Source organism: Tinamus guttatus, unplaced genomic scaffold (genome assembly GCF_059628265.1).
Source record: "Tinamus guttatus ecotype Peru unplaced genomic scaffold, ASM5962826v1 Tinamus_guttatus_pri_ptg000383l, whole genome shotgun sequence".
NCBI lineage: Eukaryota > Metazoa > Chordata > Aves > Tinamiformes > Tinamidae > Tinamus > Tinamus guttatus.
This window is the reverse complement of record NW_028288917.1, coordinates 2,851,058-2,875,502: the sequence shown is the minus strand read 5'-3', so window position 1 is coordinate 2,875,502 and position 24,445 is coordinate 2,851,058. Positions and strand designations below refer to the sequence as shown.

The 24,445-nt window shown below is 42.8% G+C and overlaps 1 protein-coding gene across 1 annotated transcript; it reads right to left on the bottom strand.

Annotated features, from left to right (window-relative positions):
• Positions 1-365: 365 nt before the first annotated feature.
• Positions 366-22,682, bottom strand: FAM110C (family with sequence similarity 110 member C). Its single transcript, XM_088530597.1, has 3 exons — positions 22,523-22,682; positions 3,748-4,895; positions 366-481 (listed from the first exon to the last, which is right to left on the bottom strand). Exons 1-2 carry the CDS (start codon positions 22,534-22,536, stop codon positions 3,767-3,769), a joined length of 1,143 nt encoding a protein of 380 aa, XP_088386723.1. The 5' UTR covers positions 22,537-22,682; the 3' UTR covers positions 366-481; positions 3,748-3,766.
• Positions 22,683-24,445: the final 1,763 nt, after the last annotated feature.

Here is a 24,445-nt window from a genome sequence, read left to right as displayed (position 1 = left end):
TGTTTAAACAGCCCTGGAAAGACAGTGCCTTTGAACGGTGGAGCCTGTCTCCTGCAAGGGAACGCCTGGCCCAGGGGTCATTGCCACCTCATTCCCACTTTCTCCTCCCATCTCTGCTGACAAATGCATGGATGGAAGGAGACGTGCACACAACGCAAACCTGCTGCATCCCCACAGCACATCCAAAATCCTGGATGTGGTGATCTGCTGCTGAATGTCACTGTTGTTGCAGCCATGCTTTGCTTTTCCAGGAACTTTCTCTCATTTCCTGCTGTCGCACTGTGGCACAGTTCCCAACTTCTGCTTGTTATTGTGCTCTTGAGTACCCCTGTGCTTGTGGCAAGGAGTAATGCTGCCTGGGGACAGGGAAGAGGAAAGGAGGCAGTAAGAAAATGCTGAACTTGGACAAAGTAGTCATGAGCCAGAAGAGGGAAGGGTTTCTTCCTGTGTCTGGTCCTGTTCATCTTCCAAGTCAAGGAGTCTAAGGAAAGAAAGAAAAAGCATCATTTATTATTTATTACATCAGAGAGGCATACGGTGATATTCTTAAACTTTTATTCAGCTGCTTATGGTTATTGCCAACAGAATCAATTCCCTTCCCATGAGATTCCCACTTGAATAATGAACAATTGAATGGTTTTGAAACTCATGACTGAATAATCTTGATTCAAATAAGGAAAAAGGATGTACAGTGGCCTCTTAGAGCCAAACAGGATTAACAGGGAGAGGAGCCAATCAGCTTGAACTCCAGAGGTGAATTTAGGAAACATCATGCAGGGAAACAGTAATAGCCATCTCACTTAGGACTTTGTTTTTTGAAGCTCACAACCCACGCTTAGACTTTGCAGTAATTGCTCTGTTGAAACAAATGTGTTTGTTAGGGAACTTGATGCTTCAAGTAGCTGTTTTATTTACGTAGTGCCCCACCAGGCGCAGAAGAATTCATAAAAATTTAAGCTTAGAGCATAAAGTATTAATAGAACGATCACTGGCCCATAAAAACCCTCCAGTTTTGAAAAGGTGTTTTACACGTAATGAATGTTGGATTTTAAAAAACAGCTCTTTGCTTTTTTTAAAAACAAAAAAAGTGCAGGATTTTCCAAGTCTCTGTGCAAAATTAGGTGCCTTAAAGACTATGGCCCAAGAGCTTCAAAGACACTAAGTTGCCTCACATGCAGTAGATTTCCTCAAACTAGTCTCTTAGCATACATAAGCTCATTGCCAATTAGTAACAAGTTAGCAAACTAGATAAAGCCAAATATGTGAATATAATAAAATCATTTAGATATCAAACTTGGTTCAATTGTTAGAGAATATGCAACACCGAAAGCAGAAAATAGCACTTGGGTGTACAAGAAATGCAAATATCAGAACTGCACAACCCATATGGAGACTGTGGGGTGATTATCACTCTCAGCTTAAATTCTACACCGTAACAGTAATATTTAACTAATGGTAACACGTGATGACTCTTGCCCTACATTCTGGGGACTAGTATTTTTAGCTGAATTTTCTGCTTCTGTGGCCTAACAGGGATGTACTTTCTCAGTTTTCAGAAATTAAGCTGGAAATAATGATAGCTCTATTACTGAGATATATCTGCTGAAAGTCAGCCCTGGGATGTTTAAAATTAGGTATATAATATGAACTTTAAGGATTAGTGTTTCCTACACTGCCAAAAATAATGGTACCATAGAACATTGCTGCCAGTGTAAAGCACTGTCTCATGTTCTCATGTGACTATAATTTCAGTTTAAATGGTAGATTGAACTATTTCTAGAGTCATAGAATAGCTAAGGGAAAAGCAACTCTAAAATACGTATTTCTAGATGTTAAAATTAATGCAGGATGACTGTACCTGGCATTTGAATACAACTGATACTTACTTCATGGAAGTATTTTTACCACCCTGTTAGGCTATGTGCTTAACTGCCCTTTTGTCTTAAACTTTCACCTCCAAAATGACACTGACTGGCAGAAGAGAATTTTGATTGAGCCAGAATGTTGACTGTCCTAAAACAGCAGTGACAACCACAAACTCCTCCAGCTTGGTTGCAGCCCCATGGGGAGAGCAGTTTTCCTGCTTCCCCAATGGGCAACGAAAGACATATCCTTTTTTTTTTTTTAATGTACACAAAAGTAGGGCTGTTTTTGTCACCAGACCCCTGCTCGTGACAGAGGAAAGGCAGCTGCTGTCCACGCGCAGCGTTTTGTCGGGCAGACCGCTGCGGAAAGCTTCACAAACCACCACCTCCATCGTCTTGTTTGTGCATCTCCCTTTCCTTTTATCACAGAAGGATGAGCGGGAAGAAATGATCAGCTCAGGAGAGCCCTTTCTTCTCCCTAACTTAATTTGGGAAAGGCTTTGTCACATAACAGCACTTCTTTAAGCTGTCAGCCTGATACCTGACAATCGCTCTTATCTCCAAGGGCTTGAAATGTTTGTGTGAAAATGTGTCTGTCTCCCTTCCTCCCGCCTCTACTCCCAGGGAGAAAATTGCCTCTGGATAAATATCCTTATTTTTAGTGATACACGTTCTGTGTAGTTTAAAATTATTTCAAGTGAATGGATTTGACATTATATAGATTAAAGGAATCAGGAATGACAGCTCTACATCCATGTAAGAAAAAGACTCCACTCTTGTATTTCTACATGTTCATAAGGCTAGAATTCACTACCTGCAACTATAACTGCACCAAATGATGTTCTTTAATACATAGATTATGAAAATATAATTGCAAGCTTTCCTATCAAGATGCAACTTTTAAATATCGCATCATAATCATGGTATTTATCCAAAGAGATTTGTGTATTGGGAATACCAGAATACAGTTCTTTTTCAGTAGATCAGATGCAGAGAACAAACACCTTCTACTGAAACCAGCAAATCAGCTTTTTCCTGGGCTAAATTTGGCTTGTTTATTTATGTGGAGTAATTGATCTCCAAGATCTCCAAGCCTAGATGTAACACATTTATGTTACCTTCTGTTAAAGGCAGTAAAGCATCTGTAAAGCATCTCTCTATACAGGGCAAATCACACAACAGATGTCCAGCTACCAATGCCAAACCACACAGGGAAAGCCACAAACTTCTCCCACTTTGGAAGGGCAAGATCCACTAAAACCAAACAGGACAGAGAACTTGAAGCCTGTGCAATGCTAGGTGACTGGCTGCCACAAGCTCTCAGGGCCCTAAACAAAAGTTTGGGGGTAAATTTGTTGCTGGTGACACTGACTCTGCTTTCCTCAGTGTGCAGCTTGCTGTGCCTGAATATAAGCAAAGAGGGGAGTGACAGCAAGAGCAAGAAGAGAGAAGTTCTGACAGGGCAGCATAAATACAGTGCACTCCTAAATATTAAGAGTTTCAGTTCAGCTGTATTATCTAAGCTACCAAAATATAGGACTAAACAATTTTCTAAGGCTTTCCTCACACTGAGCATAGCAGGAACTGGGGAGAACAAGCTTTCAGAAAGCAGGGCTCTGCATGGGGCTGATATCCCTCTCCGACACCGGTTTCGTGCCACGGTCTGACCGAAAGCTGCCAAGCTGCACTCCTTTGCCTTGTCTGCATTTTGGCTCTTGCTATGCCCCAAATTTCTGCTTTGCAAAAGTGCCACAGTGCAATGAGCAGTGTCAAGAAGACGGCTTCCCGCTGTCCCTCCTACAAGGAATCCACCAAGAAAAGCCAGGTGCTCCCTAGGAGAACACAGACACGCATGGGGCAGCCGGCAGGTCTTTGCACACACCTGGGGTTCAGCAGCGCCGTCACGCCAGCTCCCGGAGCGCTGCGTTGGCCTCCTTGGCTTTCTTGCAGGTGTACAGCCACTTGATGATGCGGGCGTTGCGCTCGATGATGGAGGTGCTGCTGGGGACCTGCTCCGTGAGCTCATCCTCCAGCAGCCCCTCGTCCCCACTGTGCCGGGTGAAGTCGCTCTCGGACGTTGCCACGCTGATGCTGCGGACCTTGAAGGAGACGCCGTCGGAAGCCGCCGAGAAGTTCTCCCTGCCGAGGTCCTCAATGACCTCCGGGTCCAGGCCACAGTATGTGAAAAAGGGGTCAAACTCAGAGAAGGACTTGGAGTAGCGGGAGCTGATGTCCGACTGGGAGCGATGGAGGCCTCTCCGCGTCCCCTCCTCGGGAGTGGGGGGCAGCCGCGAGGGCCTCCGGCGTGCCGGTGGGCGCCCGCCCGGGGCACTGGCAGTGCTCGCGGGGACAGTTCGCTCCGTGGCAGGGCCACTGGGCTGGTGGTCATCGCAGCCCGCAGGGATGGGCGCCCGGCTCTCCTCGCTGCTGGCCACCTCCATGATCGCTCCAGGAGCCTCGTCGGAGGCGAACTGCTTCTCCTTAGGGGGCCCTTGGAAGAACCTCCGCACCAGGCTCCCTCGCGGGCTGTCCTGGCTCTGACCTCGCACAAACTCACATTTCTGGCGGTAGATCACCAGGGAGTCGGGACGCATCTGCCTCCTGGGGGTGCTGCGGCGGGCGATGGGGGGGCCGCGGGGCAGCGGGCCGCGGCAGGCGCGCGTCGTCCCGGCCGGCTCCGGCCCCGGGGGGCCCGTGCTCCGGCCGTGCTCCCGCGCGCCGCGGTCGCTCTCCGCGGAGCAGCTGTCGCCACTGCTGCCCGACACGGAGCTGAGGGCGATGACGGGCTCCTGCTTGGTGCCGATTACCTGCTGGCTTTTCACATACTTGGCCTTATCAGCTGCCAGCCGCTCCACGGCACTTTTCCTGCCCGGGGTGCCGGCCTCCAGCTGCCGCCGCAGGTACTCGGGCCCCTTGCGGAGCAGCCGCACAGGGAGCGCCGAGTGGAAGTCCGAGATGGCGTGCATTCCCACCGCCCGGCAGATTTCCGTGGGCATAGCACTTCCAGGTGCGCTGATCCCACTTGCAGCCCTGGGAGGAGGAGGAGGAGGAGGAGGGGAGAAGGAGAGGGGAAAAAAAAAGAAAAAGAAACGAACAGAAGCAGGAGCAGAAGCAGCTTAGTCTCTGGGGGTGTCAGCGTCCACCGAGTTTACTCCGTGCTGTGAGCGTGGCGCCGGCCCGTGCACGCCTCCGGGCAGCCGCGGCCTCGCGCGTCCACCTGGCCGCTGCCGCCCCGCGGGCCGTGCCAGCCAATCCCGCCCAGCACGGCGGCCCGGCACGGCCCGGCACAGCACAGCACAGCACGGCGCGCTGGCCCGGCTGGAGGAGTGGCCCAGGCCGCCTGCGCTCCCCTGCCTCCAGCAAGGATCAGCCCTGCTCAGAGCGTTGCCTTGACGTGCGCTTCCTCAGTCACCTGCCCCCGGGGAGCCGGGATGGATCACGATCTTGGAGGAGGGCGGAGGAGCTGGCGGGCGGCACGAGTGTGTGGGCTGTGCCGGGGTGAAACTCCACAGCTGCTTCCCGACTAAGCGCTGCGGGCAGAGCCAGTGCTGCCCCAGCAGGGATAGTCACAGCATTTCCTCTTCTTTCCCGCACCGGGTTTTAGGGATGGATCCTGCCGACCACAGAGCATCTTCCCCCCAGAAGCCGAGAGCTACCACCCCTGTGCTCTAGCAGGACCCCGTGCCCCGCACTGAGCTCACCGGGTGCCATGAGAAAAGCAATTTCTGCTGCTTTAATTCGTATAAAGCCAGTGACTCAGGCTTCAAAAGCACAGCGCCTGGCGGCCTGGGGCGTGCAGCGAGCCATGCACCGGCGCTGCCACCTCACCACTGCGGCCGCCCCAGCTGCGGGACCGCCACCGGGTCCCCACAGGCTCCCCGTGGCCTCCCGCCGGGCCCGGGGCACTAGCACTGCCAGCAGGATGCAGCGCGTTGGCACGTCCCTGGCCCGCAGCTGTACGTACCCGTGTGGGGATGCGCTTGTAAGATGTTGTGGAACTGCATGAATCTTAACTGCGTTTTATAAATCCGTGTGCTTCTGAAGCACGGGGCGGATTCCCAAAGAGGCCTAACTCCCTTCTAGGGCTGACAACTCTAATCAGGCAGGACAGAGGCATTTGCTGTAACTTAAACATCTAAAAACGAGTCATCTAAATTAGAGGGAATCAGCTGAGGCAGCTGGAGTATCCAACTTTTAGTTCTATAATGTCACATGAGAAGCACCTCCACTGTGGTCATAAAGAGTCTGCCACGTTTTTAGTCTCCTACCCTGATAATCCCAATAAAAATGGCTGAGAGCTTCACACTGTTAAAGTAGAAAGGTTAAAAGTAATTCCAAGGTAAGAGCCCAGACTAACCCTACTGTGAAGACCCCCCCAAATTAACCTCCTTCCAGTGTGGCTATACAGCTGTTTTCCCCTTTGATTTTACTTCTTTGTTCTTAAATGTATAGGTCCTAACTCAAGAGGCCCCTTAACATGTGTGTCTTCCTGTTCCCCTTGAGAGAATGCTTAAGCAGCTCACATACATGGCCATGCACTAGTGCATTTGGGGAGAGGATACTTGCTCGAATCAGGACAAAAAAATCCTCACAATGTACTTTGAGATCCTTTGGAGTGAACTTCTCAGGGATATGTGAAGTGCATGTTTTCTGAGAAATACTTTTTTTTTTTTTTTTCTTCTACAGATGCAAAAAGACCTGGCTTGCATAGCAGCATACTTAAAAATTGGTGTCCTCAAAAACTAACGTAATGAAAGTTTAAAGGTAGTTAATGACTAGGGAGCCCTTCACTTTAAAAACAGCTCGGGCACAGATGCATAACAGTCTAGTTAATATCATTACATATTCAAATGCTTCACGGGATGCTGGGCTTATAGAGAAGCCTAATTTCTTCTGACAATGAAGCTCAGCAATAATGTGATGCACTTACGACTACAATTAAGATTTCATTCTTGTTTATTGCAAAAGTTGTCTTAAATTTTTCCTTTGACAGTTTAGAGTTCTCTGACACTGTAAAATGTACCAATATATCTTCACAGTTCTGACATTTTAACATGTGTTTGTTCCCATGTCTTCTATTTTGTAGCTTTGAGCTTTAGGACCTTACAAAAAAAGAAATCTCAGATATCTGTGATTTGTTTTCAAAATAAAATTTCCTTCAAAAGACAAGAATGGATACACATAACTATTAGTAAGAGTAGTCTTATTAAGCAATTCCTATTCATATTTTTTATTAAAACTCAGGATGGTTATTCATTCCTTGCTATATGCAAAAGCCACCAGTAAGACTAGATATATTTTTGTCATTGAACAATAACTATATCTTTGGAGTGGATATACAAAATTAAATATATTTATGATTTTGGATAAAGTAAAGCCTTTAAACATTAGAAATGAGAAATTTGCATTTTGCTTCAAATTTCATAGTTTTTAGTACCTGCTGCAAGACAAATCTGGATTTTTTGATTAAACACTTTTCACTTTCTTTTATAATCAATTTCCTTCCCCCCTCACTGAAAAAAAAGCTGAGATTATCCACAAAGTGAATGTCACAAGAAATTTCTTGTAAGAAATAGCAACAGGCCTTTTTATCTGACTCTCCTGATGTGTGAGATCCCTCCACCTTTGCACTATGAATCCTGGGTGATGATAATAGCATTGCAAGCCATTGAAGAAGAATCTTCCCATGGACAGGAACTACTGTGAGCGGCAGAATTGTTCAAGTTTCTCTTCCCTTTGATAATGCACATTATCAAATGTGATCATAAATGCACACTGTCAAATTTGCTAGTATATATAATTATATTATATAAATACATTTATATCCGAATTAGGCCTATCTCAGAATTAGCCTGGTTCATGTAGTGACACACTCCTACAAAGAGCTAGGCCTTGTTTAAGGGAGGGAGAGCCAATCTATTACTTTCTTTCTGCAAAGGCTAGGTGAAATACAGCCTAAGAGCCAAAACCAGACAGTGTTTGTCCCTGGTCCAGCAGAGACGTACAGATGATAAAATGGAAGTAACAGTGGACGCTGCAACATCCATCCCTCAGCCTGTCAGCAGGTCTCTTGTCAGTGATGCATTAACCAGAGGTAAGAGGGAAAAGTCCTGCACACCCTAAGTCTCAGCTGACAGCATGAGTTTTTCCACTGAATGGAAGTTTTACAAAACACCTCTGAGTCAGCTGGCATTTGAAGTTATCGCCAAACACAAAGTGGTTGAATCTGTCTCTTATGTTGGGTAACATAAACCACTTTTCACTTTGTTTATACTAATAAAGAGATGTGTCCGGGGCACCTTTTCATCTGCTGGCAGCTGGAAAGCCAGAAAATCCGAGTTGCTGTAACATGACTTCAGGTAAGAAATATAATGTGTGCAATACTAGCTCATTACCGTCTATTGCTCCCACCCCATTCCCAGTGTCAGTGACACTCCTTTGATTTATAGTGGTCAAAGAGCAAAAATGAAGACGGTAGCACTAGAGTGCCTATAGGAGGTAAAAGGCAGGGAGCAGATGGGAAGAAGTGAAGCAGGAGCCCAAGCACTAGTGCAAATGGGAATTGTGCATCTCCTTCTGAAGTTGCAAAGACCCTTACAAAGCAACCAAGCTCATACACGGTCATTCACTCAACACAGGCACAAGCCAGAGCACTTTGTTAAGTAGTTTACACGTCTACTGGCAGTATACTTTGAGAATCTCTCATTCATAGGCTTGCTTACCCACACAGTTTTTGTAATAGGGAACTACTGTTAGCCTTGTCTTATAAATAGCTAGCTTCAGTCATGGCAAAGCATTTACACATAATCCAAGGGAAAACCCCAAAAAGTTTCAAAGCCACACAGCTCACTGGCATTTTAGAGCCCAGCATCTTAACTGCAGCATCCATATGCCACTGGGATCCTCAAAACCTGACCTGCTGATTCCTTGCCTAGTCAATGCCTAAAATTATCAGTGCAGATTTTTTGCTGTGAAAGACCACAGTTATCTCTGAAATAGCATTAGATGTGCTCTGCATTTTTAGTATCTATTAATCTCCAGCAACGACTTAAGCTGGCTGCAAAGAAGAAGAAAACACACACACACACAAATCACTGCTAATCACACAGCCCCTTTAAATGTAACTTGGAAGTTCTTCAGCTATTCAACCAAAAATCAGTGAGAATATTCACAAGGATGTTCAGAATGAGTCTGAAATTGAACCAAAATATATTTGACAGCTTTACATACAAATAATCAATGAACACAGGAAAAATTCCAGCTGGCATATGAGTAGTTATGAATTTCAGAAAGAAAATTAAAGTATGTTAAATAAATTTGTCCAACTCTATCCATCATGAAGGCAATTTCTAATGTTTAAACAAATACATATATCAAACACCAAAGCACTAAAGGTATCAACTGCAGAACACAATTACAGAAGCTGCAACACACGAAGATCTTATAACTAAGAGTTTCATCACTTTATAACCCTAATTTGAATGAAATCATGATTGTTGCCTCCCTAAGGTGTGTTGTTTCTACGAAATACTCAGAAACAGCTAGCAATCTCTCAATCTTCCTTAAAAGTGGTGTCTCCTTAGATATTCTTTACAAAATGACTGAAGTAAATGCACATTCTATATATTAATTTATCTTGGGAAGATATCTTGAATAGTCTCTCTAGCAGAGTTACTGACCATAAAATTATATATTTTCTTTCCACAGGAGGAATCAGTGCTACTCACTGCTAAGTGACCTGGTTATTTTCTGTTTTTAGCTTGTTTGTTTGCTTGCTTTGGGGGGTGGTGTGAGATGGGATGGCGGGGTTGGGGGGGGGAGTGTTTGTTTTTTCCCAAAGGCTTGAAGTCTTTCCTACACATCTTAACACATGATGCAGTTCACTTCTTGATGGGCACATTGCAAACGCATTGCTATTCACTTCTTGATGGACATGGATAATTTGTCCTATCACTTTCTATGCATTCTAACTATTTCTGTTCATAAAAAGCAAATATCTTCCAAGCCTAAAGAGGAGCTCGCAGTCTGCCTGCATATATTAAGATAAAGGATCTATAGGCTACCTGGCCTGTGCTTGATCTGGGAGTTGGCAAGTGCTAGTGAACATTTCTCCAATAGAAGCTAGAGTCCAACCTGTTTGGCTAATAACAGAACTGAATAGTTTTGATATGTTCCAGTCACTTCAGGTGAGACTCAGGGCCAGAGAATAAGGATGAGCACATGGACGTAAACAAGTCTCCAATAAAAATGTATTTAATTGGCTATTTGACCTTCTCAAGATACTCAAGATACTGTAACATGCAGTACTTTTATACATATACCTATTTTGAGTTTGATTTAACCTATTTGGCAACTTTCATCCTTGATTAAGGGAGATGAGTACATTCCTCTTACACTATGGAGGCTTTAAATAAGCTTGGGAACATTTTTGTTTTAATTGGATTCTGGGACATGGCTTTTTGCACTGTGAAAGCATGCCACATATAATAAAACTAATGAATGTCCTTCCCTTTGGATTTTAGAGTCCTTTAAAATACACCCCAACATCACCTGAGCTTGGCATAAACAGAATAACATTCCCTATAGTCTTGAGATGACCTGATTACATATTCTTTATAATACTTGATTTATAGCAATTTATCTTGCAAGAGAGAGAAAGGATTTCTTTTAATCTGATCGACTCTGAAGATTAAATAACATCTTGGATAACGAGAGTAAAATGGCTTAACTCTTCTGTATAATTATATCAATTCCAAAGCTATTCAAAACAAACAAACATAAGCCCCAGTATTCAAGCTTCGTTAGGTTTATGTTGCAACAGCTACATTAAACAAAACTACAGAAGCAGTCAGATCTTATCATGCTGTGTTGAAACAACAGCTCTAGACAGAATCACAGTTATTCATACTGTGGAGTTTTTCTGGGAATCAACAGATTTCTTCAGCAAATATGTGAGCAACTACCCCATAAACATTTACTCACGGGATAGCATGACATTTAGCCCTACTTCGAGGACTTCCACTTCAAATTTCTGATGGAAGCAATAGGGAAGCAGCTCTCTGGGAAAGGAAGACAAACATCTTGCTGATACCTCCTCCACTGACACTGGTGCTGCTTTGTGAGGAAGAATGACAAAGACCAAAGTTCACAGAAAGTGCAGCTCTGCCGCTGGGACCAGCTTCTGCAGGTCTTGGGGGATTGCTAGACTGTGAGGATTCACATGCAAATCCTATTTCCTGCACTGAGAAAGATGATTCAGTGAGCAGAAGAGAACTGGAAGCGTTAGAGATTTTAATAATTTATTCCATTTGACTGTTCAGTATCCAACCAGGAATTTAGCTGTCATCAAGTAGCCATTTGCTTATTTCTTACTCTTTTGAATCTTTGGTACCATAGCTGGCAAAGGTTAGTTATGATATCCTCTCTCTAAAGCAGCACATATTTTTAAGACTTCCTAAGGTACCTTTTATAGAGCAAAATAAAAAGAGGAAAACTACTTGATTTTCCAAAGTAGATATCCAGAGCTTTTGGGAGGATTATCAGAGCCCGAGCTGCCTGTTAGAGTGATGTAAAATGGTGTTCAGGAGTCCTGGGAAGAAGAACAAGGTGAAATGGCTATCACAGCTCTTGGCCTGCTCTAAAAATCAGTGAAAATAGCCCTGAAGGATTCTCTGTGACTTGGATCAGATATCCAGAGCTATTTCTGTGAAGGTTACTTTTGAGGGGGAAGGGCTGTGGAATTAGACAAGGTAACAGGCATGACAGTGCGATGAACTAGAAGAAGAGGCTAGAATTTGTGGCCAGGTAAAAAAAAACTAGGGATGTCTTGTGACCTGCCAGGTAGCAGAGGGCCGAGGAGGTAAGACGAACACTCATCTCCTGGCTGCCCATGCCAGCCCTGCGGCAGAAGGCTCCAGCTACCCCTCTCCATGGCAGATGTTTCTCCTGGGCACTGTTCAACCAGATTGCACGCCAGAAGCTGCTCCAGCAGGCTGTATGAACCCAGCTGTATCACATGTGGCTCTTGCCCTTAGCTGTACCCCAATCTATTTTGCATCCTGCGAGCTCTCAGAGCTCTCTCTACCCCTCTCTATCCCTGGGCAGGCAGCTCTCAGGCAAGTTCACCCTTGTACACTGCAGTATAAGACTCACACTGCAGATATTTTGGACTAAATCCATCTATCCCAGTGGTAATTATGTCTCAGGAAAAACAACACAGGAGTCCAGATCAGAGGGCCCTGGGTTGATGCAGATACTCAGAGCTGCAGGGTAGGAATGGGTGGTCTGCCTTCTCTTGGCATTTCACAACCTGGGGACCACGGTCACCTCCCGTAACGGATACATTCAGCATCACCTACAGGCAAACTTAGACTCAGAAAAGGGTGATAAGAATTTTCACACATTATAGGCCTATAGGAAAATCTAGGTTAGAAGGGACTTCGGGAGGTCTTTAGTTCAACCTTCTGATCACAGCAGGGTCAGCTGAAGTCAGACCAGGTTATACACTAGAAATAAAAATAGTATTGCAGGGAAGAATTATATAAAGACCATATAGATTTTGCAGAACAAGAAGACTAAGACAAAATTTTTAAGAGCTGATAGTTACATACTCCTTTACACTTAGTTCCATTTTTGTCAGAATCTATTTGTTTAATTTTCTCTGTAGGTTTTAGGCTTCTGGTTTGTATGTTTTATTGATTTTTAAAGTATTGTTAAAATATTTTTAAATACCTAAAATTATAACTAATATTAAAATCAACTAACTTACTTAAAAAGAAGTTTAATATACTATTTGTTTGCAGTAGAAAGTAAATATTTACGCCCCACTGAAACTTTGCCTTTCCTGGAGAGGAAAAAACACAACCTCTGTTTATTGTTCGCTGGCTCTGAATATAAAATCTCTATTACTTTAATAATGCCCAAATTTAAAGAGAGATCAGCAACATAGGCCTAACTGAATGCATTTCTCATTCTTAAAAGCTTAAGAATAACTTCAGATACTAATTACAAAATGCCTTTAAATTTCTTCTTCTTCTTAAAAAAACCTCCATTACTACATTTTCTAACCCCCCCAAACTGAAAACAAAACAAAACACAAAATAAAAACCACATAAAGCTTTTTAATGAGTCAACTATATATATACATATTTAATGTACTATGTTTTCATTGTATTTATTCCATTCACTTTTTAGGAGCATTGTGCTCAACTCCTTCCGAAAGTGAAGAAGATAAGAATCAAACAAACAGAAATAATGCACCACATTATAGAAAAATCTATTAGCTGAAATCCTTGGGTTTAAGACCGAGACTGAAAAAAAATACAGAATAAAAAGCATGAAATGGAAATAATGAACACTCTCAAGAAAAATACAAAGTTCCAAACAGCCATGAAACAAGTCTCTTCATAAGGGGCTTTGTGCACCGTTAGTGTGTGGTTCTCTCAAGGATCCCCAACCTACATCAGCACCAGTTTGATCCTTCTGATTTTCTAGTACTGAACATCATGTCCTGGCTGAACTGGAGCACTTTCTGGAGAGGGGCAGGCAGTATGCAAACAGGCATTAGCAGATGCTAGTTTTGAGCAACCTCTTGACTCTTCTGAAGCCTGTGTGGGTTATGGGCACTGCCACCCTGTACAGCCAGGCCTGGTATGTGCGTGGGGGTGGATGGGCGAAGCCTCCCAAGGCTGAAGGAGCTGGAGGATCCTGGCTCTCAGGGTGGGAATGCTTGGGAATGGCGCAATGGCACAGGCCAGCTGAAGCTTGGGAATGGGGACTGTGTTTGTTCCCATCTGGGGCCCCATGGATCCTGCGCTGCCCCTGGCTCTACACGCTGCTTTGCAGGATGTGGACCTGCCCTCTGATCTGATTTCAGCACAGCTGACGTTTGCTGAGCCTTAGTGACTCATTTGAAGCCTGCATAGACTTGTTGAGAGCACCACTCATCTCTAAGGCCAAAGCATGCCCAGGTTCTCTTTTCTCCTTCCCTCTTACGCCTGCTGCTTCAGCCGAGTAAGGTAATCTGAACTTGGTGGGGATGAGGAGAAAAACTAGAGATGGTGAAAAATTGCAGCAGGTTCTCCTCATATCCGGCAACGCTGTTAAAAACTGCTCGAGCCTCCACTGTCTTCAGTCAGAGACAAGGACACAGAGCACCACGCAGGTCTATTAGCTCAGACATATGATCGCTCAAGAAATAGAAATGATTTGCATCCTGTCAAGTTATCCAAAGACATTATTTCATTATAAAACAGTTTAAATAATTACTAAAGTATAATTTAACCATTATTTAACCTTTTTAGAATTTAAAAGCATTCTACATAAGATATGTGCACATTTGTTTACTGCTGGCTTATCTAAGAGATGCTCTTATTCTGAAAATGTTATCTAAGCATTTCTAACAGTGAATATATAAACAGATAAGACAAGTCAAATAAATAGCCAGGTTGCTTTGAATTTTAAGGTCAACAGTCTTCCTTTTATGCTTTTATATTGTTCCTTCAACAGGCTAAAATTATTCCTAGTTCACTAAGTTTCCTTAATGTATTTTAAAAGGATTTAAGGCTTGAAAAGGGGTGATTGGCAAGGATGTCATGGAAAAAAATGAGCTTTCATTTTCCACACTACACTACAGAGTAAAGGAAAAAAAAAGCAAAAAAAGAAAAGAAGAAAACCTTTTTTTTTCTGGTCATAGATGACAGATAGCAGACAATGTTTTTAATAAATGTTTAAATCATCTTACACATAATTTGATCATACTCTCAAATCGTTCTGCTATCAGAGTTATTATGTGGTTTGGGCCTTGTATTTTTACTTGAGATGAGGAAGTACAGTATTAACCTCTTGAGAAAGGGCAAAACATGAAGGCCGTGAACCACATAAATCTGACCTTACCTTCCATATAGGTCTTAAAGAACACCTAAATCAGTGCTGACCTCCACACTAAATGTGGTTTCTTCTACATGAATATGAATTTGCCTTCTCTTTCTTGTTAAACCAGGCTACTCCTTTACATGAAATATTTCTTTTCTGCTTCACTCTAATTGAAAGCAATGACATATGCTGTGCCTGTTTGAAACCTGGCCTATGACCACTACTTACATAGCACATAGGTCTGTGTAACACAACATCAGAAATCATGTCAAACCCAGTGGAAGCAGAGACCACATTCACTAGCACAACAACAAACTTCTGCTTTCTTAACTAGCAAGACATAGCTGTTCGTCCCTATTTTAGCCCTGTAGTGCTTGAGGCAGAGGTAAAGGGAATTAGATTATTGCCAAAGTCACCAGACAAGAGCTTCACGCTGGGGGAGGCTGAAATGCACTTACCAGCATATGTGGCATTACCTGGACCAGAGCCCGTACCCTCTGCTGTCGACCCTTCCCCTCCCTTTGCCCTCTCCTCTCACCCATTCTGTTACCGCTTTCCTGCTCTTCACACTCTGTGTGTCTCTACCGTGTTTTCCTGCCAAGCCTCTAACAGACCAAAGGAGAAACATCCTCCCCCATAATGCCTGTACTTAATTGGGGCCTGATGAGAGGCATTTGCTGGCCCCTCCGCGCTCTCCTGCAGCCCTTAGCCTCCCAGCTGGGCCCTTGGCGGGCGCCCAGCTCCCTGAGCCGCTCAGCCCTGCGCAGGAGTGGAGCAGATGCCGGGTCTGTTTGCCCACGGAGTGCAGCTCGCAGCGATGGCTGGCCTGGCACGGGGCGCTGCGGACTCAGTGCCACCCCCGGCCACGTCCAGTCCTGAACTCCACCCCTACCCACAGGGAGGGCCTCTGGCTGGGGCAGAGGTGACAGTTCTTCTCTCTTGGAACAAAAACAGTAAGTTTTGGCCTGGTCATATAATTTAACACAGGAACCCTCCAGTAGCCAAGATTGAAACAATGTACAGTGCAAAGATCTAAGGTTTCCCTGAAAATTACTTTTTTATTTGTAGACAACAGCATAGAATTTGAAAAACAGATGCGTATCTTATCACTGAAGGCAAGAAGGGTATACTACCCCTCACATACACACACAGGCCCCTTTCAGCAATAATCCACTGGTGTGCCTACATTAATTCCAGTTCAGGTGTGGGTTTCTGAGGCAAAGCTCCTGATCATCTCCTCTTACTGTGCTTTGATTTGCATTTGAGAGCGCTATGAGAGCTCCCGGGCTGGATTCTCTTCGATGAAGTTAACCAGGGCACTGTACATCCCAGCTGCTGATGGGCAGTCCAGCACAGAACTACTTTAAACATATGTATGATGTGGATGGCAGGCCTGCACATCTGCTCCTATTGCAGTGTATTGCTTGCTAACATAGACACAGCCCAGGTACTGCCCAGGGCAGCAGCCGGCCTGTGTGAACACACGTGTGTGTCCACAGGTGTGTGCGGCTGTGCCCTATGCTCGCGGGAGGGCATCTGCAGATTGGCCTCAGAGGCTGACCCAGCTCCCTTCCAGCGCGGTTCCTAGAGGCCTCTTTAGACTAGAAAGTCACCGTTTAGAGAACAGATTGTGACCATTTGTTCTGTGGTCAATGAGCATACACACAGCAGGGTCTGTGACAGCTCCTTATTAACTGAGGCCTGATCTCAGCTTCCCAGCAAACCAGCAAAAGCCCTGCTACCTCATGTACAGTGTGTTTTCCCAAGCATGTGTTTTGGAAGGGGATATGGGTAAAAGAGGGAAAGGCTTGCTGTCTCTTAGGTTTTTTTACCTTTAAATGTTTCAATTGACTTTAATCATTTTATCACTTAACTATATCAAAGTGGCTCAGTTTAGTGGAAGGAACTGAACACTCTTTCTGAACAATGCTTGCTTTTAGCTATCCGTGCAATACTCGGCCGGAATTCAACCAGCAGAAGTAATATCTGATGGAGTTGGGGGAAGCTTACTTAAAGCGTATTATGTTGTCAACCCAGATTTGTAAAATAGCTCTTTCCAAATGGGGGCTGTGTGTTTGATGTTAAATCTTCAAAACTTGGAATGTAAGCTGAGAGGAAAAAAAAGCATTACTTCGTTGTCGTCAACATCTCCATTGTGTTCTGATAAGCTTTCAGAACTGAAGAGTCTGAAATGCTGTGGTTAATTCATTTTAAATAATCAGTTATTTATCCATATGCAGTGACTCTATCACTGGATTCATCTCACCTAACTATAAGGGTCACCATGAAAAAAATCTGGCTACATGTTGGTGCCTTGGTGCCAGCTTGCCACTGACCACAACTCTTGCTGTGGTCAGTGGAGATCAAGTCAATACATTCAGTAGAGAATGGCATAGGTCCCACTAGAGCCCGTCTCAGTTGCTTAGATGTAGGCACCTTCCATGGTTTGAGATGCAGAGCTGATCCCTCCCACCAAGGGTTATCCTTCGTAGTCTCCAGCTGCTGTTCTCCCCATTGCTGCCTCATAGGATATGTGTCACATCTGCTGCCCCATGAGGCCACATCATACATCCTGCTGTGTCTCCGACAGAACGAGGTGCCTATGCTTAGGCAGCTGAGTCCCAGTATAACTGTAGACTTAAACATCTGAACTGGTTCTCCTCTGCCATTCCCCTGTGTTCCCCACTTGCCTGCTAGTAGTATCTATTTTATTATGAGACTAAATATGTCTTTGGTATCCCTCTTTTACTCCCTCAGGTCTGCCCAGGTGACTGGCTGGTATGCAAATGTCTGCAGCTTGTTCTGGGACCATGCCTGCTTTAGAAGCACACAGAAATGCCGGGAGGATAATACAGGGTGTTGCCCTGGAGTTATGCTAGGAAGTCTCTGAGTCACAGTCTGCTCCCCACACTAGCGTTCCTGTAATGTAAGTACACTGTGCCCTTTGGTCAGGGCTTTTGGCAATTTTGTAACATATGCCTGACTGATACTGCTGCCAGGTTCAGGAAGGGTGTGGTGCAAGCACAACTAGAGCTCTCCCAATACAAATTTCTAAAAAAATATCAGGCAACTGAACAAGATTCAGCAACTACCTGTAACAACCGAACTATGTTTATTGGTGTTGCTTTCTGCCCTGGATTATCCTGAGTTTAAAACAAAAGAACTGGCAAATCTTACACATTCTTGCAGCCCATAGACTGTATAAGCATTCCAATAATAATGTCTATCTGAGGACTTTTGAACCTGCTGCCTTCAGGCTTACCAGCTTGGAAGTGTCCTCCAGTTTTTCACTGCCTGTAAGGGTATGCTTGCAAGTAAAAGCTGTTGTGTGAAAAACTAAGGAGTTTAAAGTGTAAATAGCAGAATAAGTATCTCTGCAGTTGGACATTTTTTCCCCCTTCCTGGGCATATCTCCACTGATGGATATAATGAGCATTTTTTTCTCCTGCTCAGTGCTTGGTTTGGCCAGATATGGACTAGCTGTACTCTTGCAGTCATGTAACCACAGTATTGCAGTACTGTGTCCAAGGTGGGATGCCAGGCTGTGTAGATGTCCAACACCTATTAACTGCATGTGCAGATGTTCTGCACCTACTAACTTACTTCATGCTCAAAATGCATCGAACTAAATAGGACAGAACTTTTTAGACAGATTGTCCACCTGACACATCATGCATTTGTCAATCTGTACAACTCAATCTGTACAACCTCCCCATAAAGACAGACTCTAATCCAAGCTTTGTGCTTCTAGAAGATACTAAAAGGCATGATTTGAGTCAGTTCTTGTGTCTAAGGTGGATCATTACCTTATTCTCAGCCTGTCACTCTGCTGTGTTATCAATCCATGTGATTTAGAACTACTCAGATTAAAAACAGTGGGTGGGAATTTGTAAGCTTCACAATCCTTTCCTAAGAATACCAGGAAGCCGTGGTTCACTGGAAAGGAAAAATAAAGAAAGGCAAATGAGCACTGAAGCAAGATGTTTCAAGGCAAGTTTCTGTTTTATGCTCTTTGTAAAGTGGCTTTGTCAAAGAAGTGGTGGGAAGGCCGCTCCTGCATAGCCTTACTTAATTACAACTCATCCATAGTCAGTGGTAATATGGACATGAAAAAAGCTTGAGATATTTGTTTATTTCTGTAGTGAGGGTCTGATGGCAGCTATAATAGAGCACTCTGTGTTCATGCATCTTAGCTTGTGGCAAGCTTTGAGATATCACAATCTCAGTATTTATTCTAATTTATACATATTTTTAGATATGTTTCACTGACAGTGCGTATCTCTTTCTTCTGTCGGTTATGTCTTCACCATCAAGGCTTAATTACCGTTTCTTTATAATTGTTTGCTAAAAAGACATTTTTCCACCTGCTTATTCAGATACACCATGAAACAGGTTCCAGAAGAAAATCCTGGGATCCAGCCTGGCTGCATACTCTACCTCACACTCAGGAACTGGTGCTTCTAATGCTTTGGTGCCCCCTTTGTCACCTGTCTTGCAGCCACTGAATGAGAAGAAGTTTTTTCTGCATGTGTTTTTACCAGCTGGTGGTTATAGCAGTTCTCAGCCATACATTTTCACAATCAGATTATGCCAATGTAATTGTCTTTCTAGTAGCATAACTGTGTGAATGGCCAGGACTGTAGCGTTTTCATGTAATTGATTTCCAAGTCCATATACTTTAAATTAAAACAAACGAACAAACAAAAAGTAAAAAGAATGAGAGTCCAAAGGCTGTTGCTTTTATCTCCGTTACTTGTTTTATGCACATAAATGTATTACCTTTGGAGAACTGAGATGCCTTCACTGATTTCATACCCCACAAAAGGTTAATGTATACATGGGAAAGTTAGATTTTTAAGAGTCAGTTTCTTTACCTGTCAAATGCGGATGTTAGTTACCAATAATAGTTACCAATTGTAATAAAAAGGTTTTGAGATTTTAGTGTGCAGTATGGTTCAGGCCAAATTTCTCTAACATGTCTTATCAGAAACCCAGATGAGAGACTTGTTATATTTATAACATGAAATGCTAATAAAATTTCATAATAAGTGACTCAGAACAAAGGCAAAATGCTGCGGTTTTTATTAACTGAGCAGTAATTATTGAAACATACCAAATACCCTTGTTACATCAATGTTTTAGATATGCTCATATATTTAACAGGGTTCTGCTTTTTAATACAGGAGACATTATAGCCGCTTGCATTCACTAAGTGCTTGTGCAATCAATGATTATTTTACATTTTGCCTTAAGCTCAAGAATAGACTTTCCAGGCTGGTGCAATCTGGGCTTCCTTGTACAGCCCAAACTACTGCCGAAATCCACATCATACAGACTGCAATATGTGACATATTATGTAATATGTATTATAGCTTGCTGCTTTGAACCAATATTTAGGATATCATGTTCACTATGTCTCCCTCACTGTATTGTTATTCCTTATAGATTGTATTCTTAAACAAGACAGCTGATCCCTTAAGGCTGGCTATTTGTATAGCTGAGTTCCCAATGATGTGTTAATGGTCTTAAAGCACTGTCAGCATGGTGCTCTTTCCTTCACATACCATTCCATTTTCAGCTCTCCATAACTATGCGAATTTAGGTCTCATAGGTGAGAAAATCCTGTGACAAACAGAAGATCTTTAGGTGGTAAAAGGCATATATAATTAACATATTTAAAGACATTTTGAGTGAGTATATACTACAACAAAGCAAAGAAAAATGCTAGGAGCTGTCAGTTTGCTAATCATGGTTTATTTGGCCAAGGTTATTAGTGACATTCTTTCGATAGTTAATTCTTCACTTTTATTTAGCTGAAGTCTAACTAGAACTTATGGCCAGAAGAATCCAATAATTCTTTTTTCATACACAAAAGCAATATGCATTTTTAAATAGAGTGCAGGCACATGCAAATTGTATCATGGTGTCAGATATAAAATTGACAGTATACTAAAGCCCATAATTAAGATGAAAAACAGGCTCTTTTCTCAGCCAATTCATAATGACATTTATAATGGTGTAATGATGGTGTAAGTTACACACAAGTCGTAGGCTGTGTGAAAGTAGAAGGCTTATTTTAATGAACACGGAGGGATGGTTTGTAGGAAAAGAGGCAGCTGAAAATGAGTGTAATAAAAACACAGAAGAACAGTACTTGTTTAAACCAAAGATCCAAGTAGCCCAGTATCCTGCTGCTAGTAATAGATGATTAGGGAGCACATACAGGAACCTGACAGGTATGCTGTGATGTCTCCCTCTGGTATAAGCAAACTTGTTTTCATTAAGTTATAGATTCCCAGCACTGTTTTTCTCTTTAATTGGTGCATCCCTTGCTGACCATGCAGCTTTCTCTACACTACCTTAAGATATTTTTTTAATGCAACTTTCAAAAATTCTTTTGAGCAACTTTTTTTTTTTTAACAGGCGAGAAAAAAAAAGAAAAAAAAAAGGATGAAATTACACTGTAACTACAGATGAGGAACAGATGAAATAACTTAATGAAGCAAAAAATAATTAGTCTCAAAGAATGTGCATAAAGACTGGAGAAGCTGTTCACTCTCTGGAATATAAGATGGCAGGACTTTGATATGGAATACCATCATAATTTGGCACTTAAGGTGTGAGCTTGTAACCTTCAACTTTAGTGAAATAACTGTTAGTAGAGCATTAAATTCCTGCAGCAAAAACGATGGCACAGTAGTTCATCTCATTTTCAGTAGTAATTTGGTAGAGTTGTGTATATTACTAATAGTTATGAGTCTATAGCAATATCAAAGTAGCCCAACATTATTTCCTAGGATGGGACAAAGTACTGGGATTTTGCTCTGGAAATTCAAAAATCATTTATAGAAAAGGAGCAATACAGGAAAAGGCACTGGAAAAAAAAAGGCTGCCTAAATGCTGTTTATTTCATTTTGCTAGATATAATGCACAATAGAAAATATCAGCATGTCTCTTTTATAATGACAGCGGGACCATAAAACCTTAATGATTACATAAAATGGTAAATCATTTTGTAGATGGTAAATGAAGCAATAGCAGTATCTAGCAGAAATGCTGTCATTTTGCTTTGGCTGCATTAAAAGCTTTCTACAACATTTAGATGGAGAGCTAGAATGGATAACTCAAAATATGTATTTATATGACATATAGTGGATCTCCGCAGAGGCTGATGATAATAAAAGTACCCATCTGTAGCTTACTCTAGTATTTCTCTAGCCTTATACAGAGTACCAGATCGTATACAATGACTCAAGAGTGAGAAGCCAGTGTATTTATGGCATTGTATTGCGCTAGTCATCTGTGGCGTTTAAAAAAGGTGTTAAGTTATTCTCCATTTCTGAGTGTGATACTAACATACAGGGGAAAAAAACCCACTCTTTTAGGGCATTTGAAAGTGCTTGCACCTCAGGCATTCCATTATTAGCCTGCATGCACTGGATCAAATTTAAAGCTTACATAAACAATTATGATCTGTGCACTCATCTGAGTTCCCCAATTTCATCTCTCTGGGTGCTGGTCACTTCCAAAGAAGTCACGGTAGAAAGATCATGGTTGCCTTCTGGCTCTTTACCTATTTTGGCACCCATTTTGGGCCACCTATTTTGCTATGTTGCTAAGTCTAAAGATCAGCTAAAAATACTCAGTCCATGAAGTGTGTTTTTTTGTAACTGGGCACACTAGGTACCTTGCTATACTTATATTTTCCTCTCATCTAAATGACTGTCCACACTCCAGACTTAGTACCTATTGCTGAAGTGACAGATGCACCTAAATATACTCACAGTGGTAGTCTCATTGACTTCAGCAGGACAGTTCATGTAATTAAAATTAAACAAGTACAGGCACTTTTGCAGGTTCAGATCTTTTCCTTGCAGTCATCAGTATGTCATTACATGCCCCCAGGAACTCTTCAGCTCAATGAGATCAGCTTTCTTTTGGAAAAAAAAATCAGAATTAAAAGGTGTTTTTGAAGACCTAAAGCATTCATTACTGTAAAAGAAGAGTGACATGTCGGAAAACAGACTAACCTAATTTTGTCAAAAACATATCCCTGTCAATGCTGGAAAATGTACATGTGTTACAGCTAGCATAGGGAGGGTTATTTTGGCAGAACAATCTGGTTCTGCATGAGAGAGGTGCCATTGGTCTGCCTCTGCACTGCCGCTGTTGGTGTGTTCAGTGCTCAGCACTGTAAGGTAACCCACACAGCTGAAAAATGTTTGTCACCAAAGACAGGCTCCCTCTGCAGCTGCCTGGTGATGGCTGTTGCTTCATCTGTGTCTTTTCCCTTGATGAAAGGTTTTGAAAACCTGGGATTTAGTTCTCCCCTGACTTAAGACATGAAACATCCTTTCCTTTGATGACTTCTTGACTCTGGATTACGACTCTATTAGTGAACCAAATAGTGGGAAAGACTAAAAGAGAGTTGTCCTTCTCACTTACCTTTTATGAATCAGTAACAGATCTATTCAAGTTTAGGATCCAAAGCATGGGATTTGATACAGCACAGAGTGATGCTGTGAAGTTCTTTTTATACCCACTGATGCTGGGAGTAGGATGGAAAGACACAGAATATTTAGGTAGCTCAGGCCACCAAGTTTTCATCAGACAGCTTCCAGAGGATAGAGTCTAACATACTCTGAAGAGATACACTGGATTTGCTCTAGGAAGGCAGAAAACATCCCAGCTTTATTTATGTTATAATATCATCTTACTGTGGACTTATGCAGGCATGAGACCAATGAGCAGAGGTTTGCACCCCCAGGCTTCACCTGCTCCAGTAAACCAGATAAGCCCAGGTGCTGAGGCTGGCTGGCATGAGACAGACCATGCGCAAGCTGTTAAACTCTCCTACCCGCCAGGGCATAGTCACTATAGGAGGCTGCTCTTGGGAGGGCTACCTGCCAGACCATGCCCCAGCATGGTCCAGGAAAATGCCAGCTGACCTGGACTAGACTGCCAGGTTTGGATGGGACAGACAACTGAGTTATAACGCCTGGGACCGTTCAATTTGCCACTATAAATGTAACCACAGTGCATGTTTAGGAAAAGGCTCCAGTGGGGATAATCCTGATGTACTTTGATCTGTATATGACAAGAACTGATTACTTGAATTTGCATTTGAATTTCCTTTTTGGTTCTGTTTTCAGAGGTTTATCAAGCAAATACTAAATTCTCATTCTGTCTTGTAGGAAACTCATAAGTAGGCATAAATTCAGAGCAAAATGCAGCTACCCCACCTCACAAAAAATGTTATTAAGTGATCTGGGTCCATTTGTTTGACCATTTTGTCCAAATTATGATAGCACATAAAAGACAAACATAAAGCTTTGTGATGAAAACAAGGGAATGAAGCCAAATCCTTGCTGTTAAACAAGGGCCAAACAAATCCTTTTGATCTTTGAGATGCAAGACTTCAGTGGAAACTGCTTGATCTACCAAGGGTGATAAAGAATATCACATATGGCTTAAGCCTTTTATTCAAATTTACGGGAATATACCATACCGTATTCTGGTAGAAAAAAAAATCCTGAATTATTATTAGGTAATAGGTTAGAATAGATAAAATCTACTTTTTGCAAGAAAAACCCCCAAAACTCAGTACTGGTATTTGAGCAGTGTGTAGAAAAGATTCCTGCTGTGGTGTGAATGAGCATGAGGATTAGGGGATGTGCCACCTTCAATGCACTGTTTTGACAGCTTAT